We start from the raw sequence: 15,571 nt of genomic DNA, 5'->3' as shown, positions 1-15,571 counted from the left end.
TCCCTTAGAAAGAAAAGAGAAAGTGGCAGCACAGCCAGGGGTGTATAATAGGTTTGAGCCTCCACTGTGCCTCATGACCATTTATAATATGGGCCTTTATAACATTTATTTGTAATACTATGACCAAGCAGCAAGTTCTGTGGAGTCCTTTTTCCTCCAAATAATATTCAGATGAAGTACCTGGTTGCTGAAAGTGACAGTGAAAGTGTTAGTCGCTCAGTCATGTCCAACTCTTTGTGACCCCATGGACTGCAGCCCACCAGGCTCCTCTGCACATAGATTCTCCAGGCAAGAATACTGGAGTGGGTTGCCATGCCCTTCTCCAGGGGATCTTCCTGACTTAGGGATCGAACCTGGGTCTTCCACACTGCAGCCACCAGGGAAGCCCTAGTACCTGCCTGCTGAACCTATTTATATATATAATATATTTATTATTTATATATAAATAACATTTGTTATTCATATATTTATATATAATAATAGTTATTAATATTTATTTATATGTATTTAGTTTATTTTATTTATTATTTAGTATATATATCTATATATACATATGAGTTTATACAACTCATCCAAGGGTCTCTGCCTACAACACATCTTAAGGAACACTGCCTCTCTACCTGCAATGATTAATAAATTCACAGAATATCCAATTTCACCCATCTCCCTTAAGTCATGTCCTTGACTTTGCTTTAAAAAAAAAAAGTACGTTTGACTGGAAGCCATTACTAAATGTCTTGAGTGATCAAGCTCACACACTAAGTAGGGGATGAAACTCTGTATGTTTTCAAGTCAAACACTTTACCTCTTCAACTAAACACTTAGAACACTAGAGCAATCTGATGGATACTCATTTCTAGCTCTTTTCTTAAGTAAGAAGAAAAGCAGGGAGAGCTACAGCATCTTCAGAACTTTCTACCTGCATCATGTCAGACCCTTCACTGTCCTTAAATAGGCTTGAGGGCCAGTGTGATTTATAAAGAGTCATAGAAGTTCAGCAAAACTTTTTAGCTCCAAGTTAATAAGACTATGATGAGAAAGACTCTATTGCTCTGGTGTTTTCCTTTTATGTGCACAAACAAATCAAATAGATGGAAATGCCACAAAAGTAAAAAGGAAGTAAATTACTTTGTTTTTACACAGCCTAAGAATAAATACATGGCCCAGGAATGCCTTTGTTTAATCAAATTGTATATTAATTTTGTTAATTTTTATTCATAGAACTCCCCAAACTCTATCTTATCTCCTAGTCTTTGCTCACATACTCAGTTCTATTTTCATATACTCATCCTGCCCTTCTTTTTGCTTACTTGCAAAATCCTCCAGACAATTTTAAAACAGGAAACATTCTTTGAGAGCCTGACTAAACCCCCACCAGGAATGAGTGAAGCTTGGACCCTATAAGACCTGATTTCAACCTGTCTTGGTACTTATTATACTGTAATTTAATTGCTGGTTTATTTGTTCATCTCTTCTACTACCTTTAAGCTCTATGTGGATAAAGACTATGTCTTGCTTATAACTATATCTCCAGGACCTCACATAGTGCTTTGCCTAGTAGGGGCATTCGATAAACAAACTAATCCATTAGGGGACTTCATGACTTATAAGGTTCCCCCATCTTTAACAGTCTTTTTTCTGTTTTCTGTTCTGATGCCTTGATGTCTACAGACAATACTAAGTGCAACATGGCGTTACACGGCACAATCCTAAATGCTGAACCTCTGTGATAAAAAGAACTATGTGAAAATGCTGTCACTGTTCCTTGGAGGAAGGTCATTTCTATCCTCAATCTCAGTCTTTTTACATCTATAACTGCCAATATTTTCCCTATATTCATGTATTGTTTTCCCTATCTGTATCATAGCATAGCTCTTTATACCGACTTTCTAATTCTCTCATGAGAACAAATACCTTTGCCTCCTCCCCAAACAAATTCTAAATTTTGTGGGATTATGGATTATGTCTTACACATATTTTTATTTCTCTCAGAACATCTAGCACAGGTACAGAGTAAGTTCTCAATAAACATGAACAGATAAAACATTAGATTTGGAAATCATCAATTTCTCTTTTCATACATTAAATCAGGAGTCAGCAAATTACGGCCCACAGGCCAGTTGTACTTAGTTACCTGCTTGTGTATATAAAGTTCTGTTGGCACACATCCATTTATTTATATAGCGCCTGTGACTTCTTGCCGCAATGCCAAAGGTGCACAGCTGCTACAGACTGCATGACCTGCAAAGCCGAAATAGTTCCTCTCTGGTTCTTTGCAGAAAACCTTTGCTGACCACTCTTCTAAATCATTTTTATAGATAAGAGAACTCAGTCTCAGATAAATGACTTGCCCAAGTTTGCAGTTGAACCTATCCACTAAATCTGCCTCTGTCAGATGATTTCTCCATGTCAGATTAAATGCCTGATAAAAAATATGATATCTTAGATTATATAAAAGTAAATAAAAAGGAGGACCACAAATGAAGATGGCTGTCAAAAGACCTTTAAGGATTTATACTAACTTAAACCAAAATACAGATATAATTTTCCTAAATGAAATAGTGTCTGCTAGTAAAAATTAAATAGTCTATGTTGATACGTATATTCATATAAAAATTTACTTGCATATATTATAAATTTTAGTAAAATGCTGACAAAAAAAGGTCCAAGCCTTACAGTAGATTTCTAAAAGATGTAGAAAGTAATAGCTGTCCAAAAAGAGTGCTTTGTAAATGGACCAAGTTGACCTCACACACTGCTCTATTAAGATATGAATAGCCTTTTAAAAAATCCATCCACTGGCAATGGAAGGAAAAATAAATAGTGTGTATCATTCCCCAGCTTTCACCCCACATTAGGGCAGTGAAGAGCTACTGCAAAAAGTCTGTGAGAATAGTGATTCATTCTCTATTCAAAAGTGTCTGCAATCAGTACCTCTTAATTTAGTAGAGTCCGGTTTTTAACAAGTTACTTCAGTCTCAGTTTCTATACAGGGAATCACATAAAAACTCCATCGGAAATATTCTTAGTGCTCATATACTAAACTTTGCTTAAGCTGAAAAGGTAAAGGAATAAGAACAGAGAAAAATGGTCCAGTATTAAGACAAAAGATTAATCCAGCTAGACTGCTGTCAGACCTCTGTTCTTCTCAAAGGATCTTTCGCATAGATATTTTAGGTAGTAAAAATGATTGGTGGCCCACCCCCAGGGCATCCCCTGTAGACAATATAGCAAAAGTATAGACACTCCTGGAGTAGAAATGAAATGTAGCTGGCAGTCTATCAGAGAAACTGCACTTGGAAAACGATATACAAGAAAAGGGTCAAAGCAGACACTGCGAATGAAATGAATGAAATGTTACGGGTGCATACTTAATAACTGTTTGGTACAAATAATACATCCCTTATTACTGAGTCTTCTCATTTTAGCAAAAGGTCATGTTCTCCATTGAGACGACAAAGAAGTGGAAGAAGAGCAAGAGAAGAATGAGTTAAATTAGAATTGGTCTGGAGCAGAGATCAGAACACAATGCTTATCTAGGCAAAGCCAAGTTGGAGAAATAACTATGTATGGATAATTAATATCACACAACATCACATAAGTCTAGCTGCCTACAACACACAAAGATCCACTTGCCATCCCCCAATCATGGCACAGACAACGGCTCAGAGAACCAGCTATTGAAATCCTCTTCCTGTAGAGTTGCTCAAGACTGTTGGGATCTTGCCAGATGGAGGAAGCATAATTACTCAGCCACAACTGCCCTGACATTTGCCAACTCCTTCTCCTGGGACCTTATCTCTTCTCCATGTTTCTCTCATAGATGCTAGTGGACTCACTAGGTATTAGCGTTTCCTGATCATATGTCTTCCTCTGTTGCTTCCCCTCTTAGGATTAAAAAATGGGATGAGTTGTTTGCAACACACTATTACCTTGAATACTTCTCTTGAAGAAGGCCTTACAGCCCTCGCAAGACCAAACTCCGTAATGGTAGCCTGAGGCATAGTCATTGCACACTGCACAGTAGCGAGTCTCCTTGGCAGATTCCATGGCCATGCTTCCCTTGTCACTGGTACTGGCCAATCTCTCTCTGCCACCTTGGCGTCGATTATCTGAATTTGGCCTGGGGAAAAAAAATAGGAGAAAAAACAAAACAAAACAAAACAAAAAACCCAGTGAATCCATTAACATTAGAAAAGTAAAACATGCACTATCCTCTAAAGAATAAGAGGCTTGGAAGATGTAGCAGATCCACTTTATTCTGACATTTTGAAATAATGAATCATAATGTAAGCTAATCTTTCATTACCTCTGCAACCGTCTGTTGCAGCAAAAGGTGTTTGCCTATTATATTAACCTTGAGGGGAAATTGTTTATTGCAAATCTGCTTAAAAAATGGACTGCCTACACCAGAATATATTATTCAGAAAATGACAAAATGAAATTAGCTGGTTTCTATTAGATTTATTCATTTTTTTAAGGGTTCACAATGAACTCAGAACCATTAGAGACCAATGCTCATTCCAATTCCAGACCATGCTAAGGGTCTTTAGAAAGTGGAGACAAAGCATAAAAAAGGGGAACATTTGAAACTCAGATGAACCAATGAGCCATGTAGAACAAGTGCAGAAAGATAATTCAGATTTTTATGTCACTGTTATCAGATAACCCTAGGTATCAGTTGTTTAGACTTGGCTATAACTTGAGCATACTAGTCAATGTTCAATATTCCTCTTCAAGAACATGCAGAATGAGAAGAACAGAAGAACACAAGAGATTACACCAGCCTTGAAAATTTTTAGGGAGGAAGCACATCTCAGAAAAGAAACTGAGAAAGTACAAACAAAAGTTCTGGGAGACCCAAGGAAATGGGGAAGCAAAAAGTTTAAAGAAGTAGAAAGCTTTAAAAAGGAGAGACTGATAAAGTGAAGTTGGATTTGACATGAAGAACACTTGGCAAGGAGTCTCAGTAGACAGTACAAGCCAACCCAGTGGCTGGAGAGTGGATGGAATGTAAGGAAATAAAAATAAATGAGGGCCATTTCTTTGAGAACTTGATGCAAACGCGAAGAGAAAGAGATAGGGTTGTCACTGAAGAATATAAAGATGAGAAAGGATTTTCTCCCTGGAGGGAACTTGAGAAGTCACGCAGATTGAATGGGCCAGCAGGCAGGGAAAGGTAGAAGGTACAAGGAAGGGAAAAGAGAATAAAGTCAGGAAGAAAAGTAAAGCAGTCGGGATTAAAGACACAGGTAGAAGGAACAGCCTCACTGAAGATACCTTGAAGAAGACAGGGAGAAACGAGATCAGGAAAGGAGTAGATGAGACTAGGTTTGTATCTCTCATGGAGCCAAGTATAGGAGAGAAATTACCCTGACCCCAGGATTTGCTGGGCATGCACAACAGAATAAAGGTAGAAGGCTGGGGAGCGTGTGGCCGGAGCCCAGCACAGTGCCTGGTATGTGGCTGGCACTCTATACTATCTTGAAATGAAAAGTGTTCCAGGGTATATAGGGGAAAAAAGGAAGTAGAAAACTATTTGAAGGAGAAATGGAATGAAGCCTATGACATTTAAAAAGAAAATAAGATGAGATAAAGTGAACTGAAGATAGAACTTCCAGGGTCTCTTGGTTAAGGAAACTCACACTTCCTGCTTTCCACTGACTGCCCAAATAAACAGACCACCGTGCCCATCACCATTCCTTCCTTTCACAAGCCTTGACCTTCCTTTTAGGGCTTCCCTGGTGACTCAGATGGTAAAGAATCTGGCCGCAATGTGGAAGACCCGGGTTCAAATCACAGGTTGGGAAGATCCCCTGGAGAAGGGAATGGCAACCCACTCCAGTACTCTTGCCTGGAAAATCCCATGGGCAGAGGAGCCTGGAAGGCTACTGTTCTTGGGGTCTCAAAGAGTCAGACACAACTAAACTTAGCACGCATATCTTTCCTTTTAGTTCAAATTTTGCAGTCCTTCCCTGCTCTCCTCACTTATTAATACTGTCCACAATCTTGTGGCAGTGGTTCTCAAACTACATTTGCCATATTCACAAGACAACTAGCTCCTTGGGTTGAGTCAATTTTTTTCCATTCTAAATGACTTAGCTCTTGGGTTGGCAGCCACAAATAGGAGTTCTTTGTTTTTTAATATCCTCAGAAAGCACTGCCTGTAGTTCATTTCTTACCCATCTCTTTCCATTTCATCACCATGCCATCCACACCCCCCTACATAACCTCAAATCTTTTTACTGTTTATTTACTCACATCTCATGCACAAGTCAAGTCAGCAGATACCAGTTGTGAATATTTCACTATAGAAGCTTAGCATCTAGAGAGGGAAGGTGTGGTTAGCAAGGTGACATTCACAAACTTGGTGTCTTATACAGCTTTTTAAGCACTGAAAGTGAAAGTCGCTCAGTCGTGTCCAACTCTTTGCTACCCCATGGACTATACTGTCCATGGAATTCTCCAGGCCAGAATACTGGAGTGGGTAGCCCTTCCCTTCTCCAGGGGATCTTCTCAGCCCAAGGATCGAATCCAGATCTCCTGCACTGCAGGCAGATTTTTACCAGCTGAGCCACAAAGGAAGCCCAACAATACTGGAATTGGTAGCCTATCCCTTCTCCAGCGGATCTTCCCAACCCAGGAATCAAACCGGGATCTCCCACATTGCGGGCAGATTCTTTACCATCTGAGCTATGAGGGAAGCACTTTAAGTATTGAGCCCTATATTAATAACTAGCTTAGCACCTAACACATAGGAAGCATTCAATACACATTTAATGAATTAATGAATGAATAGTATGTGCATGGGCAGAAGTTCCAAGGTATTAAGTACCCTCCACCCATCCCTGCATAATAAGACACTGTATTTTTTTTAAATAGTGGTAAGATACACATAAAATCGATCATCTTAACCATTTTTAAATGTGCTATTCAGCAATAAGTATATTCACATTGGTGTACAACCAATCTCCAGAAATTTTCCATCTCACAAAACTGAAACTCTTTACCCATTAAACAACAACTCCTCATTTCTTCTTCTCCAGCCCCTGGCAATCACCATTCTACATTCTGTCTCTATACATTGGATACTCTACATATTTCACATAAGCAGAATCACACAGTATTTGTCTTTTTGTGACTGGCTTATTTCACTTAGCATGATCTATGCACGAATTCCTCTCTTATCAGCTACCCCTAATCCCCATACACTGGAGGTAATATATCCTTGTTTTGAATTCAATAGCCGGCCTTCATTTCTCTTCTGCTACTTACAACATTATCACTCCTTCAATTGTACATTCTCGTCTTCATTGCTGTCCACTAGGTTCCCTGTGTCTTATTCATCGTTGGAATTCTGAGTGTTCATAGCACAAAGCCTCTTCCAGAATAGGAACTCAATAAATATTGATAGCAAATGAATTAATCAATGGCTGAGTTGATAATATAACAATTTTCAAAACAACATAATAGGCTATGCATATACTGTTTTTAAGAATATTGGTAAAAGATGTAAGAGCAAAAGCCCATTTTTCCCAGACCCAGCACAGTGGTGTGCTGTCAGCAAAGTGCCTTTCATCTACACTTTATCTTTCAGATATCCCTGGAGTACTGAAAATTCACTGTAGACATAGGGTGTGAGATCAGAAGGCTTCGGAGAAGATGAGGGGGATATTACATTGGCCACATCTCCTCTCCATTAAGCAACATTTTTATCCAATTGGGAAACTCATGTGAATAACACTGTCAGTCATCATTTGAGCTCAGCCCTGCTCTACAAAGACTCCCAAGCCAGGGTTTCATGAAAAAAAAAATAATAATATAATCCAGATCAAGTAAAAGGGCAAGTGAGGTCCTCTCACAGGCTGTGAAGCCCTGTCACACCTTAAAATGCAACAGTCAAGGCTGTTGAGTTAAACCAAGCTCATCTGGCCCAACTGCATCCAGATAGAGATCTGTGTCCTCAGAATGCAGATGAACTTGGCCAGGTAAACTGCAGTGGAAAGGCACAGAGTGGGAGGTCCCCGGTCTGGACTCAGACCAAGACACAAGAGTGCGCCAGGCACCAACCCAAGGTGAGAACAGTCTCCAGGGATGAGCTTACTTACGGATCCTGGACTCATCTCTTCTGGCTGTCCTCTGCCTGGTCTTGCCCGACTGCAGCTGTCACAGACCCGGAACTCTTAGCCTCACACCTCGCCAGTAGCAAGTGCTTCTATTACACTTAGGTCAATCTTTCTTCTTCTTCCTCTATCTGCCTTGGGCTTTTTTATTTCCAGAGGACCAATATCAACTACTCTCTTTCATTTCAGTTCAGATCAGTCGCTCAGTCATGTCCAACTCTTTGTGACCCCATGAATTGCAGCACGCCATCACCAACTCCCGGAGTTCACTCAGACTCAACATCCATCGAGTCAGTGATGTCATCCAGCCATCTCATCCTCTGTCGTCCCCTTCTCCTCCTGCCCCCAACCCCTGCCCCCCCCCACCCAGCATCAGAGTCTTTTCCAATGAGTCAACTCTTTGCATGAGGTGGCCAAAGTACTGGAGTTTCAACTTTAGCATCATTCCTTTCAAAGAAATCCCAGGGCTGATCTCCTTCAGAATGGACTGGTTTGATCTCCTTGCAGTCCAAGGGACTCTCAAGAGTCTTCTCCAACACCACAGTTCAAAGGCATCAATTCTTCAGTGCTCAGCTTTCTTCACAGTCCAACTCTCACATCCATACATGACTAGTGGAAAAACCATAGCCTTGACTAGACGGACCTTTGTTGGCAAAGTAATGCCTCTGCTTTTCAATATGCTATCCAGGTTGGTCATAACTTTTCTTCTAAGGAGTAAGCGTCTTTTTATTTCATGGCTGCAGTCACCATCTGCAGTGATTTTGGAGCCCCAAAAAATAAAGTCTGACACTGTTTCCACTGTTTCCCCATCTATTTGCCATAAAGTGATGGGACCAGATGCCATGATCTTCGTTTTCTGAATGTTGAGCTTTAAGCCAACTTTTTCACTCTCCTCTTTCACTTTCATCAAGAGGCTTTTTTTAGTTCCTCTTCACTTTCTGCCATAAGGGTGGTGTCATCTGCATATCTGAGGTGATTGATATTTCTCCCGGTAATCTTGATTCCAGCTTGTGCTTCTTCCAGCCCAGCATTTCTCATGATGTACTCTGCATATAAGTTAAATAAGTAGGATGACAACATACAGCCTTGATGTACTCCTTTTCCTATTTTGAACCAGTCTGTTGTTCCATGTCCAGTTCTAACTATTGCTTCCTGACCTACATACAGATTTCTCAAGAGGCAGGTCAGGGGGTCTGGTATTCCCATCTCTTTCAGAATTTTCGAGTTTGTGGTGATCCACACAGTCAAAGGCTTTGGCATAGTCAATAAAGCAGAAATAGATGTTTTTCTGGAACTCTCTAGCTTTTTCAATGATCCAACGGATGTTGGCAATATGATCTTTGGTTCCTCTGCCTTTCCTAAATCCAGCTTAAACATCTGGACGTTCACAGTTCACATACTGTTGAAGTCCGGCTTGGAGAAGTTTAAGCATTACTTTGCTAGTGTGTTAGATGAGTGCAATTGTGCAGTAGTTTGAGCATTCTTTGGCATTGCCTTTCTTTGGGATTGAAAAGAAAACTGACTTTTTCCAGTCTTGTGGCTGTTCTTTAGCTCTACAGAATACCTTTAAGGATTCTCTGAAAAGAAGTAGGGTAGATGCTTGAGTGAGACATGGAGGGATGTTTCGCATCAGTGACTTAACAAGTTGCAACTCTGATGCACATAAATGACTAAGGAGTGGAATAAAGTAATGGCAGGGGAAAAGCAGAAGCTGGAGAGCATCAGATAACAAAAGACACCACCACTGCAACTATGGAAACTGGGAACCCAACTGATTTAGATTTAGTTCCATTTTTATTACATCAGTTTGACAACCACATGTTGGGTTGGCTAAAAAGTTCAATTTTTTTTCCTTTAGCCAGCTCTAGATGTTTTCTTTAATATCATTTGAAACAATTTTGTTAGACAGTAATGCAACAGCTGTCATATCAGTGAGCATTTTTAAAAAATTTTTATTAGAACTGATGAATTTGGGGGCAGCCATTTTAGATGAAAGAAAAAAAAGCAACATATTCGGCATACGTGTCTTTTGTTTTTACTTAAAAAACCAAAGGAAATAAACGTTTTGGCCAACCTGATATTTCCAAATGGATGCCCCACTGATATTACATATTTGATATGATTTAAGAGAGATGTTGGAAGGCATTCATACTGGGGTCAGAGAGTGCACTTTCTTGGACCAAGTAAAAAACAGAGCCTAATAAAAAGAATTTGCCGGGAAGATTTTCATTAATCAAAGGAAAAGTTTGAAGCTCAATGTAATCAAATACCGTTGATTTTCCAACCATAAATCATGGTACCAGCCATCCAAAAGCTCTATTCCCCTGATTAGCCAAGCACTGAAAGAAAAAAATTTAAAGCCTTGGTTTCTAAAGGAAATATTTTTGCAAAGTTAAATTAAAGGAACCAACAAATACCCACTCTCTAGAAATGTGGGAGTAATTGAGTGCTAGTGGAATAACTTCGTGAGCTTCCCTCACCAAGTTCCCACTGTTGTGAGCCAAGTTCCCTGAACTTTCTTTTCATGGCATTTACCACAATTTCCAGCCCTATGTTTGAGTGATTATTGACAAATATATGCTCCCTGTGAAGGCCATGAAGGTCCATGAAAGTGGGGACCATGTCTCACTTGCTCCCAATTTTAACTGACACACAGTAGGTCCTTAATAAACATTTGCTAAATGTACCTCCTGCATCTAATCCATAATCAAATTTAGTCCATCATTTCTGCAAAACACAAGGCCTATGCCTCTTTGCATTCTGGTTTTCATCATTCTTGCCTGAGAAAACAATACTCCATGTCTCGGTTACTAGAATTTATGTCTGTCTCCCGCTAGCGGCTCAGAAGATAAAAAAATTGCCTGCAATGAAGGAGACTGGAGCTCCATCCCTGGGTCGGGAAGATTCCCTGGAGAGGGAAATGGCAACTCACTCCAATATTCTTGCCTGGGAAATCCCATGGGTAGAGGATCCTGGCAGGCTACAGTTCATGGGGTCGCGAAGAGTCAGACATGCCTGGGCAACTAACAGTCTCAGTTTCAGTTTCCCATCATTCCTCAAACTCACCCTGCCAACCAATGTCCAAAGAACTGTCATAAAAGAAAACATTCATCTCTCAATGACTTCTCATTGCCTACACCCAGAAATAATTACCTTCTGGGGGCTCGTGGACCTGTTTGATCATCTAATGAAAATTCTGAAACTATCTAGAAAACACACACAAACAAATTCTCAAACTTCTACATATAATTTTAGGGGAGTCATAAACCAGCGAAATTCTAGTTAAAAAATCATCAGCAAATAAAATTAAGCCCAAATGCTTGAATTCCCTGCTCCAGTCAGTACTGATCTCTTTGTAGCTTCCTGAGCAAAATTTTATCAAACCCACCTCTGAGAGACTGCTCACACTATGCTCCCCACATAATCACTGCCTATCATATAGACATCTCAGCTATCAGATAAAACCAAGCTTCCTTCCCCACATTCCGTAAGGTTTATTTTATGTATCCCAACTCATATTGGCTTAGCTTTAAATTCTTACAGCAGGTAAAGTCTTCACCACTTCTCTGGACACCAACTTAGATCTCACTGGCGACTACTCCACCACTCTTGATATTTACTATGCATTTCCTTCCCTCACCAGGCTCCTAAATGTCAATATTCCTTGAAGCTCTGCCTCCAGCCCTCACCTTCTCAGCTGACAGCTCTTTGTGGGTATCTCAGCCCTGTGTGTGGCCACACGAAACTGCCTTCTCATACTCTTCTCCTGGACAGCAGACCTAGATGCTAACGACCCACTCTGCAGCTCCTACTGATCTACCCAAAGAAACCTCAACCTTAATGTGTACAAAACTGAAGTCAGGATCTTTCCCCCAAAGGTTGCTCTTACCCTTGCATTCCCAGTCTTGGCCCCTGGGCTAGTAATCCACCTGAGGCATTCAAGCATACTGTTCCCTCTGCCTAGAACAGTCTCTTCCTCACCTGCTGAAGAACTCATATTCATCCTCCAGTTCAAAGTTTAAACTTAACTTCCTCCCCGGGGCTTTGCTGACCCTCATGAGCTAGGTTAGATGGACCCCAAACTCCCCCAATTATAGTAGAGGTCTTCACTTCCTATGATATTGTGATTTTTTAATAAGAAATATATATTTGGTCTGTGCAAGGCCACTGGGCTCCTAAAACCCCAAGTGATGAAAGCAACAAAGATGTCTCTTGTTATGTTAGTGAAGTGACTTTTGCACCCCACCTAAGGAGGGGGGTTGTTTGCCAGGGGAACCAGCCAAGCCTAGAGGGTTGGAAGTTTCAGTTCTACCCACCTGATTCAGGGGGAAGGGGAGGGTCTGGAGGTTGTATATATCACCAGTGGCCAATGATTTAATCAGTTGTGTCTATGTAATGGAGCTTCCATAAAACCCCAAAAGAAGAGGGTTCAGAGCTTCTGGGTAAGTGAACACATGGAGATTTGGGGAGAGTGGGGCAGCTAGAGAGGCATGGGAGCTCTGTGCCCCTTCCCCATGTCTTGCCCTATGCATCGCTTCCTTCTAGCTATTGAGCTAGTGAGTCAAATGTTTATAATAAACCAGTAATTCAGCAAGCAAAAGGTCTCTCTCAGTTCTTGAGCCTTTCTAGCAAATTAATCAAACCCAAGCAGAAACTAGGATTTAAAGCCAGTTGGTCAGAAACACAGGTGATAACCAGGGCTTGTTTCTGACCGGCATTTAAAGTGAGGGGATCTCATGAGATGGAGCCCTTAACCTATGGGATCTGATGTCACCTCCAGGGAACGAGTGTCAAAACTGAGTTCATGGCATCGGTGGTGTGCTAAAACACGTGCACATCCAGGGTGGAGTCAGAATCACACTTTTGAACTGTGGTGTTGGGAGTCCCTTGGACTGCAAGGAGATCCAACCAGTCCATCCTAAAGGAAATCAGTCCTGAATATTCATTGGAAGGACTGATCCTGAAGCTGAAACTCCAATACTTTAGCCACCTGATGCGAAGAACTGACTCATTGGAAAAGACCCTGATGCTGGGAAAGATTGAAGGTGGGAGGAGAAGGGGACGACAGAGGATGAGATGGTTGGATGCCATCACCAACTCTATGGACATGAGTTTGAGTAAACTCCAGGAGTTGTTGATGGACAGGGAGGCCTGGTGTGCTGTAGTCCACAAGGTCGCAAAGAGTCGGACAAGACTGAGCAACTGAACTGAACTGAACTGATTCAAAACCCTCATGGCTTCCCACCACACTGAGAATAAAATTCAAAGGCCCAGCACCGTCTGTCCCCCAGCTGCACTCTCACTGACTCCTCACACTCCTTTTCTCACTCACCAAGTCCTGAAATCACTGCTGCTCCACAAACACCAAGCACATACACGTCTCAGCACTCTTTTCCTGACATACTTCCTCTCTCCAGCAGGGTTTCTCACCTCAGAAAGCCTCTCCTGATCTAACATAAGCCTCCTATTACTGCTCACCCTAATGATGGTTTGCTTTTCTTTACAGCTACCTAATACCAAACCGAATGCTAACATTAACATAATATGTGTCTTCCTTGAACATGAGCTTCCTTTCCCCAAAGCCTTGAAGACAGCCTGGCAAAGAAAGAATTGCTGAATGAACAAGTACATAAATAAATCATTGAGGCAAGGGGCCAACACTTTTGTCGTGCTCTGTTTAATTATCTTTCTTACCCCATACACTGTAACGTCTTCCTTGGCAGAACTGCAGTGACCTCACTCTGTGTGGTTTCTCCCTGCTCACGTTCAGTGCAGTCTGACACACAGGTAAGTGACTGATAAACATCTGTCATCTGAGTTAAGGTGCAGACACGGTGACTTTTCTGGAAAGTTTTCCCAACTTGCTGCCTGTAACCCCCACAACACAACCCTGTCCTCCATATCCTAGCAAAATGGACCTCGATTTGAAATCCATCACATCTCTTCAGCATCTATCATAAGGCTTCTTAACCTTCTTCCTCTGGGTGGACTCCAGGAAAACACCCTTATTTCCAGAAACACAGATTTTGCCTATAATCTTTGGGGTGTTCATGGGCATGCTGAAGTCCATGAAAAATGGAAGTGTTACTTGCTCAGTCTTGTCTTTGCCACCCATGGACTGAAGCCTGCCAGGCTCCTCTGTCTATGGAATTCTCCAGGCAAGAGTACTGAAGTGGGTTGCCATTCCCTTCTCCATGAGAATCTTTCGGATCCAGGGATCGAACCCAGGTCTCCTACATTGCATGGGGATTCTTTACCATCTGAGCCACCAATAGACTCACCAGTAAGTCCATGATCGGTCTTAAAAGACTTTAGACTAACAGTGCCCACCCCAGGTCTATGGGAGAAACGCAGGTTCCTTAGCATCAGCCATTCTGACTTGTCCAGTCTCCCTATTCCTCCCTGAGCTAATTTTAAGTGTCTCACTTCCCCAAACAGACTAGCACACATCTGAGCTTTTGTCCACACTGCTTCCTATCTTGGCCAAATAGCAAAAATATCCTTACTGAAAATTGCCCCTTCTCAGGTAGCAACCACTGAATTTCTCCATAGAATCAACATACACTCCTAGAGTATCACATCCATAACTATTCTGAAATCTTCCTCCTCATTATATGTATTCACTGTGAGTCTCCAGGAAAGAGATCCTAATTGTATCATCCTTGCTTCCTAGTTTCCAGCGTAGTAATGACAACTGCTGCTGCTGCTGCTGCTGCTAAGTCGCTTCAGTCGTGTCTGACTCTGTGCGACCCCATAGATGGCAGCCCACCAGGCTCCCCCATCCCTGGGATTCTCCAGGCAAGAACACTGAAGTGGGTTGTCATTTCCTTCTCCAAGTAATGACAACTAATAGTAAGCATTTGATAGCTGACTGTGAATAAATAGGATTACATGTTTCATATTGTATGTCTTGCCTTCTCAACTAGGCTGTAAGCTTTTCAACAATATGGAAACTATAAGTATTTTCTGTGCTGTGCTGTGCTTAGTCACTCAGTCATGTCCAGCTCTTTGCAACCCCATGGACTGTAGATCATCAGGCTCCTCTGTCCATGGGGATTCTCCAGGCAAGAATACTGGAGTGGGTTGCCATGCCCTCCTCCAGGGCATCTTCCCAACCCAGGGATTGAACACAGGTTTCCCACATTGCAAGTGGATTCTTTACCATCCGAGCCACCAGTGAAGCCCAAGAACACTGGAGTGGGTAGCCTATCCCTTCTCCAGGGGATCTTCCCAACCTAGGACCCAAACTGGGGTCTCCTGCATTGCAGGCAGATTCTTTACCAGTGGGAGCTACCAGGGAAGCCCAAGTATTTTCATCTCCACCTCCCAAAGCACTTGGTATGGTACTTTGCAAGAACGTATCTAACAAAATTTATTGGACAAATTGATCAGTAAAGAATTAAGAAAAATTATGCAAGAGACTGGAGAAGGCAATGGCACCCTACTCC

The 15,571-nt window shown here is 41.5% G+C and overlaps 1 protein-coding gene across 8 annotated transcripts in view; it reads right to left on the bottom strand.

Annotated features, from left to right (window-relative positions):
* The window catches only part of ESR1 (estrogen receptor 1), a 408,809-nt gene that overhangs the window by 240,976 nt on the left and 152,262 nt on the right, over nt 1–15,571 (bottom strand). For all 8 annotated transcript variants that reach the window (XM_070376878.1, XM_070376880.1, XM_070376883.1 and 5 more), the window contains one exon: nt 3,933–4,123. In XM_070376878.1, the coding sequence (XP_070232979.1) occupies nt 3,933–4,123 (191 nt within the window). The remainder of the gene's footprint in view (nt 1–3,932; nt 4,124–15,571) is intronic.

Source organism: Bos mutus, chromosome 9 (assembly GCF_027580195.1).
Source record: "Bos mutus isolate GX-2022 chromosome 9, NWIPB_WYAK_1.1, whole genome shotgun sequence".
Taxonomy (NCBI): Eukaryota; Metazoa; Chordata; class Mammalia; order Artiodactyla; family Bovidae; genus Bos; species Bos mutus.
Note: the sequence above shows the minus strand (reverse complement) of the source record. Positions and strands in the feature narration are given on the sequence as shown.